Here is a 22,158-nt window from a genome sequence, read left to right on the forward strand (position 1 = left end):
CATAAGGTATTAGGTTTGCTACGGTGCGCTTGAAAATAATCTAAGGCCAAACAGATCACATACGATGGATTCGAGGCGGCGTGTACTCACTGCCTTCACAGAAGGAAAAGGTCACTCTGAACACTGCGTAAAACAATCTATATGAATCAGCCTCACCCCATACCACAAGGTGCAGCCTACGGATATACTGGTCAAACTGGTGCACAATTGCCTAATATTCACATTTGTACCCCTCAATTACAGATTACCGAACTGTGGGAGACATCACAAGCTTTCAGACTGTAGACCCTAAAGGCCTCCATGATTCCGGTATGTGGGATGTCCGTTTTCATACGTACCGGAGACACAGACATACGCAGACCCATTAAAATCAATGGGTCTGCGCACACATCACAGTTTTCTCACGGATGCATGTCTGTGTGTTCCACATGGCAACATGTCAGTTTTTCTCTGGCAGCACTGATGTCCACAGACCACACACTGATGTGATCCATGTGACACGTACTAGAGAAAAAACGTGTCTTTGAAATAAAATTTTCTATACTCACCTATCTCCAGCGCTACTGTCACTTGTTTCCGGGCCCGCTCATTATGCTCATGAATATTCACTGCACCACGGACCCAGAAGCAGCAGCACTGAGGACAGGTTAGTATAAAGATCCTGTATTTACGTCTTATCAACATCGACCATACACAAACCATTATAACTAATGTCTAAGAAGCTCCGGAAGGAGTGACAAGATTCGTGTATAACCAAGCACAATGTGTGGGAGCAGAAAGGAAGAAAACTCTGAACTTTTTTTGTATCAGGATTACCGATCCTAGAGCGGAAACATTCCCCAAACCTGTAAAGCTCAATGGAGGTGGTGTACGAAGAGTCTTCTATACACTGCTACTTAAGGCTATGTGTGCACGTTGCGTAAATACATGCAGTTACGCTGCGCTTTGTAGCGCAGCGTAACTGCATGCGTCCTGCGTCCCCTGCACAATCTATGGAGATTGTGCAGGGGCCGTGCGCACGTGGCGTCTAAGAGCGCAGCGCTTCGGCTACTGCCGAAGCGCTGCGCAAAAAGAAGTGACATGTCACTTCTTTCCTGCGCTTTGCCGGCAGCTCCTGCTCTGTCTATGGGAGGAGCTGCAGGCAGAGCGCATGGAATCGGCGTTCACTACGGACATTTCTGCAGCGATCTAAAGCGCACATGTGCTCTTCAGATCGCTGCAGAAATATCTGCAGGGCTAGTACGCAACGTGCGCACATAGCCTAAAACTGCGCAAGGAGCATCTTACATGTCTGACAAGTTACCAATCGGCAAAGAAAGGTATGGCGCCTTAGTTTTGATTAGGGTCCATTAAAATCAGATTTTGGTTTTGGTTAGAGACAAGCAATTCGATTTGGTCCGATGTCCAGTCCGATCCTCTATGACGGTCGGTCTTCACTTCTGCACCCGGCACACTGATTGCTTCTGGCACGTTCTAGGCCTTGTAATGTAGGTTGTGATGTACTGGAGCCAAATAAGCACCAGAGGTGCCCGAGATCCCGGGTGCAAAAGTGAGGATCGGTTGTGTGACGCCCTGGACTAGTCAGGTCGTCCCAGGTAGTCACACACACATCACACCCCCTCCCCGAGTAGGTGACAGCAGCCAACCTAGAAACCCTTGTCCCCACCCTCCAGGTGTGATGTCCACACCAGGGGGGCGGAGCCAGGTGGTTGGCTTCGCCCACCGAGGAGTTCACAGGCCTGGAGGCGGGAGAACAAACGACACAAGTTGTAGTGCAGAGTAGAGAGAAGTCAAGTTCACGGGCAGACCTGTGTCCAGGCCTGCCAACAGACTACTCTAGTGGCTGGGTCAGAGCCCAGTCACCTTTGGCAAGGAGGCAGACGGTGGTGGCCGTCTGCAGGAGCTGGGATTACAGCCGGTGGAACCGTAGGGACCGAGGTCGGGCGGTGGCCCGCCGGTACCGAACCGGGGAACCGACTGGAAACCGGAGCACCAGGAGGTGTACTCAGACCCAGTACAAAGCCCTGAACCAACAAGGCCGAGTCAAATCAATTGATTGAGGACTGGACTTTAGGACCTATCCCACACAAGACCCATTAGGAGACAACAGCCCAACCATACAGGGTAAAGCCACCACCAAGGCATAGAGACCCAAAGGGCCAGCGTCTGCGGGCAAACGGGCTCCTACGGCATATACAAGTCGGGAAGCGGACTACTTGCTTAGGCATAGGAGTCAAACATTCTAACAAAGAGGTGCAGGAGAAAGGCGGAAACCACCAACCTATTCTGGGAGAAGCTGCAGCCAGCTGCGGGCCCCGTTCATCACCCAGTTTGGTTTACTAGAGACTCCAGTGTATTGTGTCATAGTGAGTACACCAGTGCCTTCGGGCCGCGCACCGCGCCGCATCAGCACCCTGCACGCACCCGCTCCCACGCCTCGGCACCTCCCCCGGGACCATCATTCCCCTACCTACGGAGGGGTCAACACCAAGCTGCGCAACACCGTCCCCGGGAGGCCTAGTTAACGGCAGAGGTGGTGTCCATCTATTCACCACAACCCGTGGGTGGCGTCATGAACTTATATCCCAAACCAAACCACCGCGGCCCCGGCCGTGGAACTCCCCGTCAAGTCCCTGCGTGTAGTGCCAACTCCCTTGCAGAGCGACGTGACCCCTGGGTCCGTGAGAGGCTCGAGCCACCACCCACCATACGAGCACGGATCTGAGCGGCTCGGCGGTCGCAGCTGAGCCCGCGGGGCGGTACAGTTGCAACCCCAGAGGATCAAACTGGATCAAAGCAGTGAAAATTGAATTGCTCATCTCTAGGTTTATTAGGATTTGTGAAAGGATGTACCATAACAAAATATATTCTGCGATGTTTGGCACAATGAAAGCTCTAACAAAACAATCTTTCTGCATAGCCAAACAGAGACACCATCACAGACTGCTCGTAGCGGGGGCGGCAGGCGACAAGGACACAAGCGGTGGCAGCAGGGACTTACCTTCACCGTGCACTGGCTGATTAGACCAAGAGGAGAATGAAGAGGAGATCATTTAGAGGAGAGTGACTGGGGCCGGACACAGGGAGGCGGCTGCAGACTCTAATACGTCCTCCAGTAGATAATGATAATCTGCTGCTCCCGATCACAGAGGCACCCAGAGCAGCTGGGACACCGGAGGCTTCCACCGCCCAGTCCCTGCCTCTCACTACATTTATGTAGGGTCTAGGTTTTCAACATCTCCAGACAATTTTTGTTGCTCTGCAATTCCCCAGTGCATTTGTTGCAGATTTTGCTGCGGACTTACGGCGGATTTCACCCTCAGAATCCAAAAAGGGTGAAATCCGCTATGACAATCTGCTGCATAAATTAACAAGTGAATGGTTTAAAATCCGCAGCATCAGTCGACGTCAGCTACAGATTTTCTCCCCAGCATGTGAGTGATATTTTGTAAAATCTTATGCACAATAATGGTTCTCGAATACAAGATGGATTTTCAGCCCAGAAATAAAAAAAAAATAAAATAAAAAAAAAAATCAGGAAAAAAAAGCCTGCTGCATATCCATCCTTTTTGGGGGACAAAGGGGAATTTGCCAATTAACGTTTTAAGAAATTGACTACCAAACAAGTGCCTTGGCGCCCATGATAGCCTTATGTAGTTAAATTAAGAGCACAGTTGGATAATGTGAGTATCCGGCACTGTGGACACACATGTACGTGGTGATAATCACCCGTTGGGAGAATTTCTCCTGTGCTGCAGAGATAGCACTTCTGCCGCGCTCCTATTTCCTGTCATTATCCGTCATGTGTGACCCTGTGTTCCTACTTATACATTTACAAAAATGGTCACAGATTGTGCAGTATGGATGTGTAGAGGTAAACAAGAACACAACAGAGTATTCAGTGCACTGCAATGACGATAATAGCATTTATGCTAAAAAAACAAACCCAAGAATTATAAGGATTCCCGACGCGTTTTATGACTCCAATAACTATTAGAATTATCATAATAAATTTTGTGCCACCAATTTGCCACCATTTTTCTGCCGCAGTCCACTACGTCAGGTACAAGGAGCCTTGTTCCAGTATCTGTCGATAGCTCTCCTGTAGTAATACAGCGCTTCACCACTTGGCGCTAATCAGTGTTACATACCCAATAGTGCCCATGCAGTTGCAGCCTCTAAAATCTCCAATTAGGGGCCGAATGATAAGATCAATGATGCTGCAATGTTTTCAAGCAGCTTTCAAGAGTACATAAAAAAATGAAAGAATATATTGTTATAATTTGTATATGTACGCATACTGATAATACATATAGATATGAAAAAACTGCAAAAAGAAGCCTGAAAGGCAAAAAAATAAGGCCTCGGTGTGCCACAGAACAGGCTTCCTCAGGGGCCATATCGGGAGTGCACACTGAACTTTTTGGGGCGAATCTCCTGGTATAGCCTTTTTAAAAACCGCTTCAAAAATATTTGGAAAACTCTACCTCTTCATTTCACTTTTCTGTTCATATTAGTTTTTTGAGCTTTTTAATTTCTTTAGGGTATGTTCACACAGTTTTTTTCTGGCATTTTTTTGTGCAGAAAACACCAGAAAAAGCATTGATCGAACAAAAGAATGGACCTACTTATTTCTATGTAAAAATGACTTGCTGTTCGTATGCTCAGGAATTTGAGCGGCTTCTTTTTAAACACTTCAGGTTTTCAAAAGATGCCAAGTGTTTAAATGATGTTGCATACATTCCTTGGGCATTTTCCATTCGCTCACACTTAATAATGCAAGACCATAGGAATGTTATAGACACCCAGATGACATCAGGCGGGTTTTTTAAAAATTCCGGTGCAAAAACGCTACAGTTTTCTTCAATACATGATGGATTTCAAAAACATCCGATATGGACCAGTAAAAAAAAATAAAAATAAAAATCAGATAAAAAGGACATAAAACTGTAGAAAAAGAAGACACGTCAAGATTGCCAAACTCCAGACAAAAAGGAGGGTTTCCTAAAGCTTTCTGATTGAAGAATGGATGTTTTTGAGGGTGAGAAAAAGTTGCAGTGTGAAAAGTGAAAAAAATAAAGTGCGTGTCACTTTGTTGAAGCGGATCATGGAAAAAAGACTGGAAAAAAAAAAGCTTCAAGTAAGGCCGGTGTCCCACTTGCGATTGCCTCGCGGGTATCTTGCGCAAGTTTCGCGGTTCATCACCCGTCACGGACTCACACTCTGCTCACAGGAGCGGGTCGGCTGCATAGAGATGCATGCAACCGACCAGCTCCTGTGAGCAGAGTGTGAGTCTGTGCCGGGTGATGCACCGCGAAACTTGCGCAAGATACCCGCGAGGCACTCGCAAGTGGGACACCGGCCTAAAAAAACCCAAAACAAATTCCTCCAAAACTTTTGTCCAAAAAGGGAGTGTTTCCTGAAGCAGTTTTCTGCTTGAAAAACTTGTTTCTTTGAATGGCTGAAAAAACTCTGTGTGAACACAGCACAAATGTCTGTTGACAAGGGCCGACTTCTGGACATAAGGCGACTTTCGACGCACAGCCAAAGATTGCTGTATGCCGAAACTGCATTTCAGCATAATGTCAGTAAATGGAGATCGCAACTCACAAGGCACAATGATAAAGCAAGTGACAAAGAATCCACCGGTTTTGACTTTTTGTGGCTTGCTTGTCGTGGTACCATGCCGGTTACAACGCCACCCCATTCACCAGCAGCGATGTTGGGCCGTGTAACAAGTAAAATTACAAAAAAATCCACTTACAGGTGTTCAGAAACTACTGTACATCTACATTCCCACAACCAATGAGCTTTTATGTGGGAACATAGCCCAGAGCGCAGGGCCGTGTCAGCACCAGTGTCCCTCACAAAGCCACCATACTTCCATGAGTATGCGCACACTATATCGGTTATATTACCAGTAAATGAAACAGGAGAATTCTCTAAAACCAAAATAATTTTATTAATACTAGTCGTATTTACAGAAATGTAATATTACTAAATCACTTGGTGTCGCTCGTTCCTTCAGAATCTATGGTGGAGTCTCCTTCCATGCTAATCACACCCATGTCCGGGACACAGGATCTCACACATGGACGTAAACGATCGATCAGGTGCCGAGTCACAGAGCGAAGAAAGGAGACAACGGAGACATCTGGGTTACAAACACAAACTGAAAAAAAGGGACAAAAGCTTGTTTTACAAGGGCCACCTCTCACTATAATATACTGTCCGGCCATTTTGGGTCCTGACCCAATATTACTAGCATTAGGCCAGAGTCACATTTGCGAGAGACTTGCTCGAGTTTCGCATCAGCATCACCCAGCATGGCCGCACAGTCTCCTGACAGGAGAGTGTGCGGCCATGCCAGTGGTGCCGATGTGAGTCACTCACAAGTGTGACTCCGGCCTTAGTGGGAATCTGTCTTCGTTACACAAGATGGCTGCCAAAGCTGTATCTATTGGAAGGCCGCACCTTTAGGGCTTAGTCCAGATACAATGATTGAATTTTATTCCTTTCCATTTCTGAAAATGAATATTTACCTCTGGTTGCTATGGGCAACCAGGCCATTTTTCTACATAAGGTTCATCGTGCAATGTAAAGCAGGGAAATTAGGAAGGTCACCGGGCTGGTTGCTATGGTCAATTTCCACCATTTTTGCTTTGAACTTGTTTTTATACATCTGTCATATGACCTTCAATCTCTTAACCTCCCCATCATTCCTATAAAACAATAAGGGCTCTGTATTTGAGGAAGGGGACGCTGTATTTAATTGCTGTCATTTTCCCATTGCTCTAATTATACAAAGGCCAAGTTAATTACAGGGCCGACTAGAGCGTGACATCAGATCTATCCTGTAGAGAAAATGAAATAAAGCAATCAGAGGCGTCGTCAGGGATGGGGTGTCACAGCGCAGGCCGCAGTGTGTAGAAAGTCTGTGGAAAAGAAACTATGGACTTGGAGTATTATCCCGGCACCTAAGCTTCCCCTACAGTCAGTGCAAGTGGGTGGAAGATCGGTGATTCTGTCCAATTTGGTGACAGAAATACAGCAGAACCTACAAATAAATCAATATAATATATATATATATATATATATATATATATATATATATATATATATATATATATATATATATATATATATATATATACACACACACACACACACACACACACACAAACATCTCTATACAGTGGGTACAGAAAGTATTCAGGCCACTTTACTTTTTTCACTCTTTGTTTCATTGCACCCATTTGGTAAATTCAAAAAAGTTCATTTTTTTTCTCATTAATGTACACTCTGCACCCCATCTCGACAGAAAAAAACCCAGAAATGTAAACATTTTTGAAAATTTATTAAACAAGAAAAACTGAAATATGACATGGTCATAAGTATTCACACCTTTTGCTCAGACACTCATTTAAGTCACATGCTGTCCATTTCCTTGTGATCCTATTTGAGATGGTTCTACTCCTTCATTGGATTCCATCTGTGTTTAATTAAACTGATAGGACTTGATTTGGAAAGGCGCACACCTGTCTATATATGACCTCACAGCTCACAGTGCATGTCAGACCAAATGAGAATCATGAGGTCAAAGGAACTGCCCAAGGAGCTCAGAGACAGAAATGTGGCAAGGCAGAGATCTGGCCAAGGTTACAAAAGAATTTCTGCAGAACTCAAAGTTCCTAAAGGCACAGTGGCCGCCAAAATCTTTAAATGGAAGAAGTTGGGGACCACCAGAACTCTTCCTAGACCTGGCCGTCCAGCCAAATTAGGCAATCGTGGGAGAAGAGCCTTGGTGAGAGAGGTAAAGAAAAACCCCAATATCACTGTGGCTGAGCTCCAGAGATGCAGTAGAGAGATGGGAGAAAGTTCCACAAAGTCAACTATCACTGCAGCCCTCCACCAGTCACGCTTTCATGGCAGAGTGGCCTGACGGAAGCCTCTCCTGAGTACAAAACATATGAAAGCCAGCATAGAATTTGCAAAAAAAACACATGAAGGACTCCCAGACTATGAGAAATAAGATTCTCCGGTCTGGTGAGACGAAGGTAGAGCTTTTTGGTGATAATTCTAAGCGGTATGTGTGGAGAAAACCAGGCACTGCTCATCACCTGCCCAATACAATCCCAACAGTGAAACATGGTGGTGGCAGCATCATGCTATGGGGGTGTTTTTCAGCTGCAGGGACAGGACGACTGGTTGCAAGTGAAGGAAAGATAAAAGCGGCCAAGTACAGAGTTATCCTGGAAGAAAACTTCTCCCAGAGTGCTCTGGACCTTAAGGCCATGTCTCACTAAGCAACATCGCTAGCAACATCGCTGCTGAGGCACGACTTTTGTGACGTTGCTAGCGATGTTGCTGTGTGTGACATCCAGCAACAACCCGGCCCCTGCTGTGAGGTCGCTGGTTGTTGCTGAATGTCCTGGACCATTTTTTAGTTGTTGCTCTCCCGCTGTGAAGCACACATCGCTGTGTGTGACAGCGACAGAGCAACAACTGAATGTGCAGGCAGCAGGAGCCGGCTTCTGCGGACGCTGGTAAGCAATGTAAACATCGGGTAACCAAGGAGCCCTTTCCTTGGTTACCCGATATTTACCTTCGTTACCAGCGTCCGCCGCTCTCACGCGGCGAGTGCCGGCTCCCTGCTCCCTGCACACATAGCCAGACTACACATCGGGTAATTAACCCAATGTGTACTCTGGCTAGGAGTGCAGGGAGCCAGCGCTATGCGGTGTGCGCTGGTAACCAAGGTAAATATCGGGTTGGTTACTCGATATTTACCTTAGTTACCAAGCGCAGCATCGCTTCCACGCGTAGCTGCTGGCTGGTCACTGGTTGCTGGTGAGATCTGCCTGTGTGACAACTCACCAGCAACCCGTGTAGCGACGCTCCAGCGATCCCTGCCAGGTCAGGTTGCTGGTGGGATCGCTGGAGCGTCGCTTAGTGTGACGGTACCTTTAGACTTAGCCGAAGGTTCACCTTCAAACAAGGCAATGACCCTAAGCACACAGCTAAAATAACAAAGGAGTGACTTCAGAACAACTCTATGACCATTCTTGACCGGCCCAGCCAGAGCCCTGACCTAAACTCAATTGAGCATCTCTGGTGAGACCTGAAAATGGCGTCCACCAACGTTCGCCATCCAACCTGACGGAACTGGAGAGGATCTGAAAGGAAGAATGGCAGAGGATCCCCAAATCCAGGTGTGAAAAACTTGTTACAGTATTCCCAAGAAGACCCATGTCTGTACAAACTCAAAAGGGAGGGTGCTTCTACTCAACACGGAGCAAAGGGTCTGAATACTTATGACCTTGTGATATTCCTGTTTTTCTTGTTTAATAAAATTTTAAAAAATGTCGACATTGCTGGGGGGGGTTCTGTCAAGATGGGGTACAGAGTGTACATTAATGAGAAAAGAATGAACTTTTTTTGAATTTACCAAATGGCTGCAATGAAACAAAGTGAAAAATTTAAAGCGGTCTGAATGCTTTCTGTCCCCACTGTATATACACATACATACACACAATGGTGGTGGAAGACTGGTTAAAAAATTTCTATAACAGCTGTGAAAAAGTTACCAAATTAATTTCAACATTGTTTTTGCATATGTTAAAAAAAAAAAAAAAATTAAGAAGAGTCTGCCTGAAAAAAAGACATTGTGTGCACATACCCTTTTACAAAAAGCACATGCAGGGGCTTAAATGTGTTCTTTGTTCACAGGGCCATCCACATTACTGTACCCACTAATTCAGAAATCCATCATTCACCTTCTCTGTGTGCACTATTCTACAAATCAAATATGAAAATCAGACTCTTATCAAAACTTCTCTCGTGCTGCAGCTGTGCTCTGGAATGCTGTTACTTTCCCCACTACTCTGTAAACACACCATACTGCATTTCTTTTTTTCCATGTTATGTCTGTCAAGCGCTGTGGAATAGGACGGCGCTATATAAGCAAAGCATGATTAATAAAATTATAAAAAATGTTGTTCTCCGTGATTCTGGAGCTTGCACAGATGACAGCTAGGAGCCTGCATCATTCTCTGCTTGCAATTCATTGCTATAAATATGGTTGATGTGATCATATATTTTGCATGTAATTTGTATTCCTTCATTATGAATAGCAGTACGGTACTCTAAAAATAAAACTATCCCTTAATACTGTTCACTGTCAGCTCCATTCAAGCAGAGGGCTTATATTACAGTCTATGGACCGCCGAGTACACGGCTGCAAAAGTGAACGGACACTTACAGTGCCATTACATAATGAATAATTAGCCGCAAGGAGACACCCTGCGGATATAGAACATATCTGAAAACAGACAATGGAAATATGGCTCCAAAATACAAAGGGAAAAATTCAATACCAGAGGGGTCTCCATAAAAAAAAAACAAACAAAAAAAACAACTTTATTCGCTCAGCTTTAAAAAAAAATAAAAATAAAAAATAAAAATTATTTATACATACACACACACATTATATAAATATATATATATATATATATATATATATATATATATATATACACACACACATTATATATATATATATATATATATATATATATATATATATATATATATATATATATATATATATATATATATATACACATATACACACACACACACACACACACATATATTATATATATTACACAATCAGATGGAATTATAAATAATATAATATATAATAATATAAATAATAATAAACACCATAATGTTAGCAATAGTAGGACGGACGTGTTCATTATTATTCTGCCTATTTAAACTTAATAATATCATGCACACGCAATAGTAAAAGCAAGGTGTTGGATAAAGTGGATTACGGGTTTCATTGCACAAAACGTCAAATTATTTCAGCAACCAATGGTTTGAGGACATTGCAGCAGCCAACATTACTGAAATTCACTTTTGCAGGGTTACAAGAATGCCATGCAATTTCTCATTTGCCATATTCTGAATAATAAGTGTACAGAATTCTAAGTGTCCTAGTATGTCTTACCTTGTATCTCTCTATAGGATCTTCTTGTTGTAATTGGCTCTCTCTCATTGCCAGATACTCCTTTTCATACTTCTTCAGCTTTTTTGTAGGCACCTTGAAAAGAAATAAAAAAAATCAAATTAGGAAAATTAATTGTTGCATGCAATGTTGACGACTTACCACTAGGTGTCATGCAAGTACAATCTAGAAACAAGCTAAGAGGTGCAGTTCCTGATTTTGTCACCAGATGGCAGAAAATATCCCTAGCAGTAAAGCACCTGCAAAAAATAATAAATTAACTATTCCTCTGCTGTTGCTGTGATAAACTTGCATGTCTTCAATGCAATCCATAACTTGCAGCATCATTGGAGGAAAGTCAGAACGTCAGGATTTACTGGCCTGTAAATACCTGCAATAAAAGCTCCAGTATCATGTATGCAGAAATACTCAGTAAATTCAGTGCTTGTTCCCCTGACTCACATTTTCCTTACTTCTAGAGGAGCATACAGAAAAGTTGTTTCATTTGCTGCCACAAACGCTTTACACTTATTCATAATTTCCAGCAGTACATATATATTTGTGAAAAGGTTACAGGCAGTGTCCTCATTCTCTGTTCCCAAGTTCACACACCCACCATAAAGTGTTATGACGTAACCTTGCACCATTCTATCACCTTCACAATTTATAACATACAGATCATCTCGGTTCATAGCAGATTCATATATACACTGAACAAAAATATAAGGGAAGCACTTTAGTTTTTGTTCCCATTTTTCATGAGCTGAACTCAAAGATCTAAGACTTTTTCTATGTTCACAAAAGGACTTTTTCTCTCAAATATTGTTCATAAATTTGCCTAAATCTGTGTTCCTTTGCAGAGATAATTCATCTACCTCACGGATGAGGCATATCAAGATGCTGATTAGACAGCATGATTATTGCACAGGTGTGCCTTAGGCTGGCCAGCATGATTATTGCACATGTGTGCCTTAGGCTGGCCAGCATGATTATTGCACAGGTGTGCCTTAGACTAACCAGCACGATTATTGCAAAGGCGTGCCTTAGGCTGGCCAGCATGATTATTGCACAGGTGTGCCTTAGGCTGGCCACAATAAAAGGCCACTCTAAAATGTGCAGTTTTATCACACAGCACAATGCCACAGATGTTGCATGTTTTGAGGGAGCCTGCACTTGGCTGCTGACTGCAGGAATGTCACCAGAGCTGTTCCCTGTGAATTGAATGTTCACGTCTCTACCATAAGTCATCTCAGGGAATTTGGCAGTACATCATCCAACTGGCCTCACAACCGCAGACCACATGTAACCACACCAGCCCAGGACCTCCACATCCAGCATATTCACCTCCAAGATCATCAGAGACCAGCCGCCCGGACAGCGGCTGCAACAATCGGTGCAAAACGAAATAATTTCTGCACAAACTGTCAGAGACCATCTCAGGGAAGCTCCTCTGCTGCTCGTCATCCTCACCAGGGTCTCCACTGGCTGCAGTTCGCAGTCATAACAGACTCCAGTGGCAAAATGCTCACATGCAATGGCATCTGTCACGTTGGAGAGGTGATCTCTTGATGGACGAATCCCGTTTTTCACTGTACAGGCCAAATGGCAAACTGGGAAATGATGATCACACCAAATAGTGACTGGTTTTATGACTACCCCCCCCATACCGTCAAATTGCACATTTTATTATGGCCTTTTATTGTGGACATTGTATTACAGTGTTATCCTCATTGTTGTCCTATGAGAGCACAGTATAAAATAATTACAAAAATGCGAGGGGTGTACTCATATTTGAGATATACTGTACATATCTAGGATGTATGGGCATTAGCTGGGGTGTATCATGGCCGAAAAAGTGTTATCACCCTTGAAATTGTTCCAGAAAATGAAGTATTTCTCCCAGAAAATTATAGCAATTCCACGTTTTGTTACACACACACACACACACACACATTTATTTCCTTTGTGTGTATTGGAACAAAACAAAAGGAACAGAGAGAAAAAAAAAAAAAAGGTAAATTGAACATAATCTCACACAAAACCCCAAAGTTGGTCAGGACAAAATTAATTAATTGTTGGCTGCTTACATCAGTTTGTTTTTTGCTATCAGTCTCATTGACTTGTTTTAGTGATGGATTGCGACGGTTGGCCTCACGTTTCATCCGTCGTTCGCCGGATCCGTCGAAAAATGTTTGTCCGTCAGATGGAGAAGACGCCCACAGTAACGTTTTTTTGTGTATGTTGAAAAAACAGACAGCAACGGATCTGTCACCGTCCGTTGTTTGGTAGAATGGAAGCCTATGGGTGCAGGATCTGTCATCCGTCAAAAAGCGGAATCAATCTATGGATTACGTTTTTTTTAATGGAGCATGCTCCAATTATTATTTAGCCCCCAGCTAGTCGGATCTGTGGAAAAACTGATTTGTCGCATCAGTTTAGCCACAATCTGTGACAGATCTGTCGAGAAAACTGATTGTGACTGATGGCAAAAAACTGATGTGTGAAAGGGGCCTAAACATCTGTTTCAGGCATGTGATGCTCGTTCCAACTCATGTGTGTCAAGAAACAGGTGTGGGCAATATGAAAATCACACCTAAAACCAGATAAAAAGGGGAGAAGTTAACTGAATCTTTGCATTGTCTGTCTGTGTGTACCACACTAAGCATGGAGAACTGAAAGAGGGGAAGACAATTTACATGTCAGAAGCTGGTGTACGGAGCAGGCTCACAGGGTGAGCTTGCCCCATACTCGGCAGGTAATGGCTGGGAGTTATAATACAGTGACAGTTTTGTCAATTTTTTTTTTTTGCAGGTTTTAGACTAATCAATAGATTGTGATTGTGTCCGGTATAGCACATCGGCTTACAGAAGTGAATGGGGCTGAGCTGTAGTACCACAGTGCTCCGGGCCTGTTGGGAGTTGTAGTTCTGCAGTAGCTGGAGAGCCACATATTGGTCACCACAAATACCCTATAAAAGTAAAATTTAAAATTGCTCCCAGCCTCACCCTGCGTAATGATTTATGGGCAAAATCCTACTGTAAAGACTTGTATTAAAGGATTTCTCTTTTCACAAATCTCAAAATCGCCAAACTCTCAGGCCGTACAATGGGCCCCTGTCAGACGCCGACCTAATCTGGAGCGGAGATTTAATTAACTACACTGGGGCCGGGACGTCCGTTCAGGAGGCAGAGCGAGTTTTTCTTGCTCAAGAGAGGATAAAGTGATATATTAATAAGTGGCAGAATGGCGACATTGTGCGATAAAGCTCACAGTAGGATCGTAATCTGGCTCAGGTGCTGGAAAACATCACATGCGTCTATAGTCACGGCTCACAATTGGCTGTGGAAAGTCGTGTACAAGAGCTTAAAGCTTAGGCCCGATTCATCGCTGGTGCCAAGCCTGGTGCATGAGAAAAACATCACACGGCACAGGAAAACTATGTGCAATCACAACTGAGCTGTACCCGACCGGGGTCCCTTAGGTAAGTGGGGTCAATTCTGAAGGCCCATATCTACAGAACTGTGGTAATGATGACGTAACAATAGTAAGCATCATTGACAGATAGCCTCTTCATGAGGAAGAGGACTTGATCTTCAGTATCACGTATGGGATGTAGCAATCCTAAAACCCAATATTGACCCTTTAAACGAGCCTTGACTATAGTGGTGCCACCTATAGGATTGCTACATTTAAATTATTTAAATTATAGAGGAGCATTGCATGGTTTATAAGTCTCCTTACGCCATCATGGCACTCTCCACAAGAAGGAACGTTCCCCCTTAGGCCAATATCGCACATCCGGCTTTTCGCCGGTTTGCTGGATTCGGCGCACGCCTGTACAGTGTATACAGTACAGTGGAAATTACAGAGTTGCCACTGTACTGTATACACTGTACGGGCATGCGCCGAATCCGGCAACACGGTGAAAAGCCGGATGTGTGAAACTAGCCTTAGACTCCTAGTCAGAGGTCTCCGACCCAGCTAAATCAGATCTCGATCTCTTGCTTTGAACTGTGGAGGGGCAACACCCCGAAACACGTGTCTGCAAATGGAGTTTCTGGTTTGGCTTTTCATCCTAAATCATGTGACAAGGCTCGTTAAGGCCCCTTTCACATATCAGTTTTTTGCCATCAGTCGCAATGTGAAAAAAACGGTTCAGGGGCTGGATCCTTTTTTTTTATCCCATTGACTTGTATTAGCGACGGATGGCCTGACGTTGCATCCGTCGTACAACGGATCCATCGAAAAATGTGTTCGAGGGCGACAGAAGTGACGTCCAGAGGAAGGGTTTTTTTACCGTCAAAAAAACAAATGGTGCTGGATCAGTCGCTGTCCGTCTGTTAGAATGGAAGCCTATGGGCGCAGGAGCTGTCCTATGACGGAATCTAGCGACGGTTTCCATTTTTTAAACACAGCATGCTCAGATGGGATGAAACAGTGTCTGCCTGAAGAATCTCTCTTTCTCATCAGTTTTAGCACAATCTATGACGGATCAGTTTCATCAGTCACAAGTCGGAGTGTGACTGATGCACAAAAAAACAAAAAACTGATGTGTGAATCAGGCCTAAAGGGTCAATATTTTTTATTGCTACATCAAATAGTGATGGAGATCAAGCCCCTCTTCCTTCTGAAGAAGCTATTTGCATATTTAAATTCCCAGAAGAACACTGCATGGCCCATAGGTCTCCTTACTCCGGCCTGATACTCTTTCCAGAGGAGCAAACATTCTCCCTTAGGGTACGGTTACACTAGCATATAGGTTCCGATTCGAGAGCATCGGAAGTGATATGCTAATGACCCTTTGCTGCGGGTGGGAGCCAAGGATCATTGGATTGTGTTTCGATTATATCACAGCTGAGGAGAAGAGGAAGAGAGCACTTTATCCCCATCTCCTCCGCGGCTTGTCTCTGGGTACATGTTTCATAGACTTGTATGGGGGTGTGTGAGCTGAGACTCACTGCAATCCATTCCGCATGCCGCTATGGCACGAGAAATCAATCGCAGATGGATACTGCCCCATAGTATTGCACTAGAGTGAGCGCAATCTGATGTTTTATCGGATTGTAGTCGTCCATGCAAAACGCAAGTGGAACCGAACTCTTAGGGGCACTTTGCAGCTGCGATGTCGGTGGGGTCAAATCGAAAGTGGCACCCATCCGGCGTCGCTGTCGATATCTGAGTGTGTAAATCGTTTTTGATACAATTAATAAGCGCAAAAGCGTCGAAATGGTATCATTGGTGTAGTGTCGGTCATTTCCATGAATTGGGAATGACCGATGTTACGATGTTGTTCCTCGTTCCTGCGGCAGCATATATCGCTGCGTGTGAAGCCGCAGGAGTGAGGAACATCTCCTACCTGCGTCCTGCGGCTCTCGCCGGCTATGCGGAAGGAAGGAGGTGGGCGGGATGTTTATGTCCCGCTCATCTCCACCCCTCTGCTTCTATTGGCTGCCTGCCGTGTGACGTCACTGTGACGTTGCAAAACCCACCCCCTTAGGAAGGAGGCGGGTCGTCGGCCAGAGCGACGTCGCAGGGCAGGTATGTGCATGTGAAGCTCCCGTAGCGATAGTGTTCGCTACGCCAGCTATCACAAGATATCGTACCTGCGACGGGGGTGGGGACTATCGCGCACGGCATCGCAAGCATCGGCTAGCGATGTCGTAGTGTGCAAAGTACCCCTTAGACTTTCACAAACCGAACAAGTTAGTGCGAATGGTGCGTTTTGCGGGTGCGTTTTTGATCTTAAAACTGCATGACTTTGCTTCCCCAGCAAAGTCTAAGAGTTTTCATTTTTGCTGTCCGCACAGTGCTCTTTTGTGTTAGGAGCGTTTTTGTGGTGATCACAAAGATTCTTTCTGCGTTTTTGCCAGCGTTTTTCACCCATGCAATGCATTGGAAAAAAACACAGCAACAAAAACGCGGCAAAAAACGCGGTAAAACGCGCAATGCATGTTTTTTATGCATATTTTTTTACCGCGGGAGCGGTTTTGTGCATTTCTTAGCGGCTAAAAACGCACGAAAACGCCGCATCTTCGTGGTCACAAAAAAAAGGCAACGTGCGCACATAGCCTTATAGTCTAGGGGGCTGCTCATATGTTGCTGTCTTTTTGGAGACGGCATGTAAATGAGAAAAAAAATAAAAAATAAAATAAAAACTGGTTTTATCCAAGTTACGGATCAAACTTCGCCAAAGCAAGTCTATGGCTCCATGAAAACTGCTCACAGCTCACAGTTGTCGGTCCAGTTGCATCCTGGTAATGTCTTTTATTTTTTTCACCAGCTTGTTGATAAAAGTTTGAAGATCCGCCATCAGTTGTTTTTTTTTTTCCATCTGAGAAAAACTGATGGTAAAATTTTTGTCTAGCGGCATTAGATGAACTTGTGATTTTTTTAATGTGTGGCCCATGACTTTTTCTAGTTCTGGCTGATGCTGATGATGATGATGATGGATGAGAATAGGACGTACTCGGAATCTCATCTCATGGATATGATACATGGATACATTTTTAAAACTGATGTGCATGGATCAATTAATCTAGGGATTTGTGGGCTGACCGTGAAAAAGACCAAAACAAACAGCACACGGATGTGTGAGTGTAACCTTGAGCTCATAGGGTGTAGATCGACAACTCTGGCAACCATCCCTGTATTAAAAGGGAAGCTGTTACCAGGTTTTTGCCACCTAATCTGACAACAGCATGACATAGGGGCAGAAATCCTGATTCCAGTGATGTGTCACTTACTGAGCTGCTTAGTATAGTTTTTGATAAAAATCACTGTTTAATCAGCAGGAGATTATCATTACAGGACTACTTGGTGTGCTGCAGGTACAGCATATTCATGAGCTCTGTATAACTGCTAGATCTACAGCAGAGAAAACATTGATTTTATCAAAATGACAGCAAACAGCTCAGTAAGTGACATCTCTGGAATCAGAGTGTCTGTCCCTACATTATGCTGATCTTAGATGGGGTAGCAAAAACCTGGTGACAGATTCCCTTTAAGGAGAAGCCCCACTGTATGCACCATGATAATTACTAGATAATGACACTTTGCATTTTTCATTATGACAGGGAGGTATTAAGGAATCATGATTCCCCTTCCCCCACCCACCAAGCACCAGTTGCAGTCCCCTACGTCTGCACTTCGTGCTCTTCCAGGTTGTGACCTGTTGGCTGGACTCTGAGCAGTTTCAGGCCTGGTTGGAGCTTTTCAGCAGTTACAGGACGGTGGCCTGACCTAGATTCCAGTGAGAGTAGAAAGGATTCCTTGTTCTGCTCCCGGTCACCTCAGAATGGAGCCGGTACATTGCTCAGCCGGCACACAGCTACCAGACTCGTGGTAGCCAGATCCGGGCTGTGACCGCGGCTCAAAAATCTCAAATTCTCGAAGACGCAAGATCTGGCAAGAACATGGCAATTTTTACTGCTTTCCCCCCAAAATTATTTAATGTGTGAAAGGATCAATTAGTAGACATTTACCAACAGAGTATTTTTCTACTGGACACATGCTCTGCATGTTTATTTCAGGTGGAAAACCCGGTACTAGAGTAGCAACATTGTGAATGAGATTTTTTCAGAACCTCCTTCACACGCGTCAATGAAAATCCGCAGTTTGTCATTCATACATCTGTTATTCACATACATGGGTTATCCTTGTTTTCAGTTAGAGCACAAACCTATTATAGTCTATGGTGCTGTTCGCATATACATCACTAGGGAGAGCTGGGAGGTCTATACATCACTGGGGAGGCTGCGAGGACTATACATCACAGGGGAGGCTGCGAGGACTATACATCCCCGGGAAGGCTGCGAGGACTATACATCACTGGGGAGGCTGCGAGGACTATATACATCACTGGGGAGGCTGCGAGGATTCTACATCACTTGGGAGGCTGCGAGGACTATACATCAATGGGGAGGCTGCGAGGACTATACATCACTGGGGAGGCTGCGAGAATTCTACATCACTGGGGAGGCTGCGAGGACTATACATCACTGGGGAGGCTGCGAGGACTATACATCATTGGGGAGGCTGCGAGGACTATACATCACTGGGGAGGGCTGCGAGGACTATACATTACTGGGGAGCTGCGAGGACTATACATCACTGGGGAGGCTGCGAGGACTATACATCACTGGGGAGGCTGCGAGGACTATACATCACTGGGGAGGCTGCGAGGACTATACATCACTGGGGAGGGCTGCGAGGACTATACATCACTGGGGAGGGCTGCGAGGACTATACATCACTGGGAAGGGCTGCGAGGACTATACATCACTGGGGAGGGCTGCGAGGACTATATATCACTGGGGAGGGCTGCGAGGACTATATATCACTGGGGAGGCTGCGAGGACTATACATCAATGGGGAGGCTGCGAGGATTCTACATCACTGGGGAGGCTGCGAGGACTATACATCAATGGGGAGGCTGCGAGGACTATACATCAATGGGGAGGCTGCGATGATTCTACATCAATGGGGAGGCTGCGAGGACTATGCATCAATGGGGAGGCTGCGAGGACTATGCATCAATGGGGAGGCTGCGAGGACTATACATCACTGGGGAGGCTGCGATGACTATACATCAATGGGGAGGCTGCGATGATTCTACATCAATGGGGAGGCTGCGAGGACTATGCATCAATGGGGAGGCTGCGAGGATTCTACATCACTGGGGAGGCTGCGAGGACTATACATCACTGGGGAGGCTGCGAGGATTCTACATCACTGGGGAGGGCTGCGAGGACTATACATCACTGGGGAGGGCTGCAAGGACTATACATCACTGGCGAGGCCGGGAGGACTGTACATCACTGGGGATAGCTGGGAGGACTGTACATCACTGGGGATAGCTGGGAGGACTGTACATCACTGGGGATAGCTGGGAGGACTGTACATCACTGGGGATAGCTGGGAGGACTGTACATCACTGGGGATAGCTGGGAGGACTGTACATCACTGGGGATAGCTGGGAGGACTGTACATCACTGGGGATAGCTGGGAGGACTGTACATCACTGGGGATAGCTGGGAGGAATGTACAGACATCGCTGGGGTATAGGCAGTTGTGGGGACGTTGGAGGGCTCAGACAGGAGTGGGAGCACAAACAAACCTAAGGGAAGCTGGGGCAGCAGCTCCTTTTCTGTGGGACGAGAGCGCATTGCGCGCTTACGCTGCCCACAAAGTATGTCCTCACCCTAGCATTGGCCAGCGTGAGGACGTAATCCTAACAGGATTTAAAGAGACAGCAGCCAGCAAGACACGGCTGCCGGTCACAGAAAAGCTCATCGCGAGCCGCTATTTGGCCTTCGGGCCAGAGGTTCCCCACTACTGGTTTAATGGGTAAGAAGACACATGGTCCAAAAATCGATAAAAATCAGATCCAGAACACTGCAGAAAACTATCTTTTTTCTCGCATGCATTAAATAAAAAAAATAAATATAAAAACAGATGGGAGAATGTTACCTTAAAAAGTAACTATAGAGACTGGATTGGGAGGCGCTGTAGACAGCCACAGATGTTCTGCTGCAAGTTCACCATAAAATTCTGCTGCAAGTTCTCCATAAAACTTTTAAGAGCACCAATTGTCATATCCTACCTCAACATTGGTAAAATATGTGTCCACTGAAGGCACATTTTACCTGTGAATTAATAGTTTTGAGAATGAAAAACAGTCCAGAACGAGAAAGAAGCAGGTTTATATGATGAGATATATATTAAAGTTTCTTATTTGCATGTGTTCTATTGATTTGTTAAATAAAAATTAAGGCAATGGTTAGTCTAAAGTCAAGATTAGAAGTGGAAAGGGGAAAGGTGCGACAAATCCACAGCATTTTTGAAATATACAGTCAGGGCCAGAAATATTTGGACAGTGACACAAGTTTTGTTATTTTAGCTGTTTACAAAAACATGTTCAGAAATACAATTATATATATAATACGGGCTGAAAGTGCACACTCCCAGCTGCAATATGAGAGTTTTCACATCCAAATCGGAGAAAGGGTTTAGGAATCATAGCTCTGTAATGCATAGCCTCCTCTTTTTCAAGGGACCAAAAGTAATTGGACAAGGGACTCTAAGGGCTGCAATTAACTCTGAAGGCGTCTCCCTCATTAACCTGTAATCAATGAAGTAGTTAAAAGGTCTGGGGTTGATTACAGGTGTGTGGTTTTGCATTTGGAAGCTGTTGCTGTGACCAGACAACATGCGGTCTAAGGAACTCTCAATTGAGGTGAAGCAGAACATCCTGAGGCGGAAAAAAAAGAAAAAATCCATCAGAGAGATAGCAGACATGCTTGGAGTAGCAAAATCAACAGTCGGGTACATTCTGAGAAAAAAGGAATTGACTGGTGAGCTTGGAAACTCAAAAAGGCCTGGGCATCCACGGATGACAACAGTGGTGGATGATCGCCGCATACTTTCTTTGGTGAAGAAGAACCCGTTCACAACATCAACTGAAGTCCAGAACACTCTCAGTGAAGTAGGTGTATCTGTCTCTAAGTCAACAGTAAAGAGAAGACTCCATGAAAGTAAATACAAAGGGTTCACATCTAGATGCAAACCATTCATCAATTCCAAAAATAGACAGGCCAGAGTTAAATTTGCTGAAAAACACCTCATGAAGCCAGCTCAGTTCTGGAAAAGTATTCTATGGACAGATGAGACCAAGATCAACCTGTACCAGAATGATGGGAAGAAAAAAGTTTGGAGAAGAAAGGGAACGGCACATGATCCAAGGCACACCACATCCTCTGTAAAACATGGTGGAGGCAACGTGATGGCATGGGCATGCATGGCTTTCAATGGCACTGGGTCACTTGTGTTTATTGATGACATAACAGCAGACAAGAGTAGCCGAATGAATTCTGAAGTGTACCGGGATATACTTTCAGCCCAGATTCAGCCAAATGCCGCAAAGTTGATCGGACGGCGCTTCATAGTACAGATGGACAATGACCCCAAGCATACAGCCAAAGCTACCCAGGAGTTCATGATTGCAAAAAAGTGGAACATTCTGCAATGGCCAAGTCAATCACCAGATCTTAACCCAATTGAGCATGCATTTCACTTGCTCAAATCCAGACTTAAGACGGAAAGACCCACAAACAAGCAAGACCTGAAGGCTGCGGCTGTAAAGGCCTGGC

General features: G+C 44.8%; 1 protein-coding gene across 7 annotated transcripts in view; it reads right to left on the minus strand.

Moving 5' to 3' along the window:
- Positions 1-22,158, minus strand: part of RABGAP1L (RAB GTPase activating protein 1 like) — a 426,173-nt gene that overhangs the window by 10,843 nt on the left and 393,172 nt on the right. For 5 of the 7 annotated variants that reach the window (XM_075320137.1, XM_075320138.1, XM_075320141.1 and 2 more), the window contains one exon: positions 11,015-11,107. In XM_075320137.1, coding sequence (XP_075176252.1) covers positions 11,015-11,107 — 93 coding nt within the window. The other 2 variants (XM_075320140.1, XM_075320139.1) reach the window with 2 other exon arrangements.

The sequence above is a fragment of the Anomaloglossus baeobatrachus genome, chromosome 8 (genome assembly GCF_048569485.1).
Source record: "Anomaloglossus baeobatrachus isolate aAnoBae1 chromosome 8, aAnoBae1.hap1, whole genome shotgun sequence".
Lineage (NCBI taxonomy): Eukaryota > Metazoa > Chordata > Amphibia > Anura > Aromobatidae > Anomaloglossus > Anomaloglossus baeobatrachus.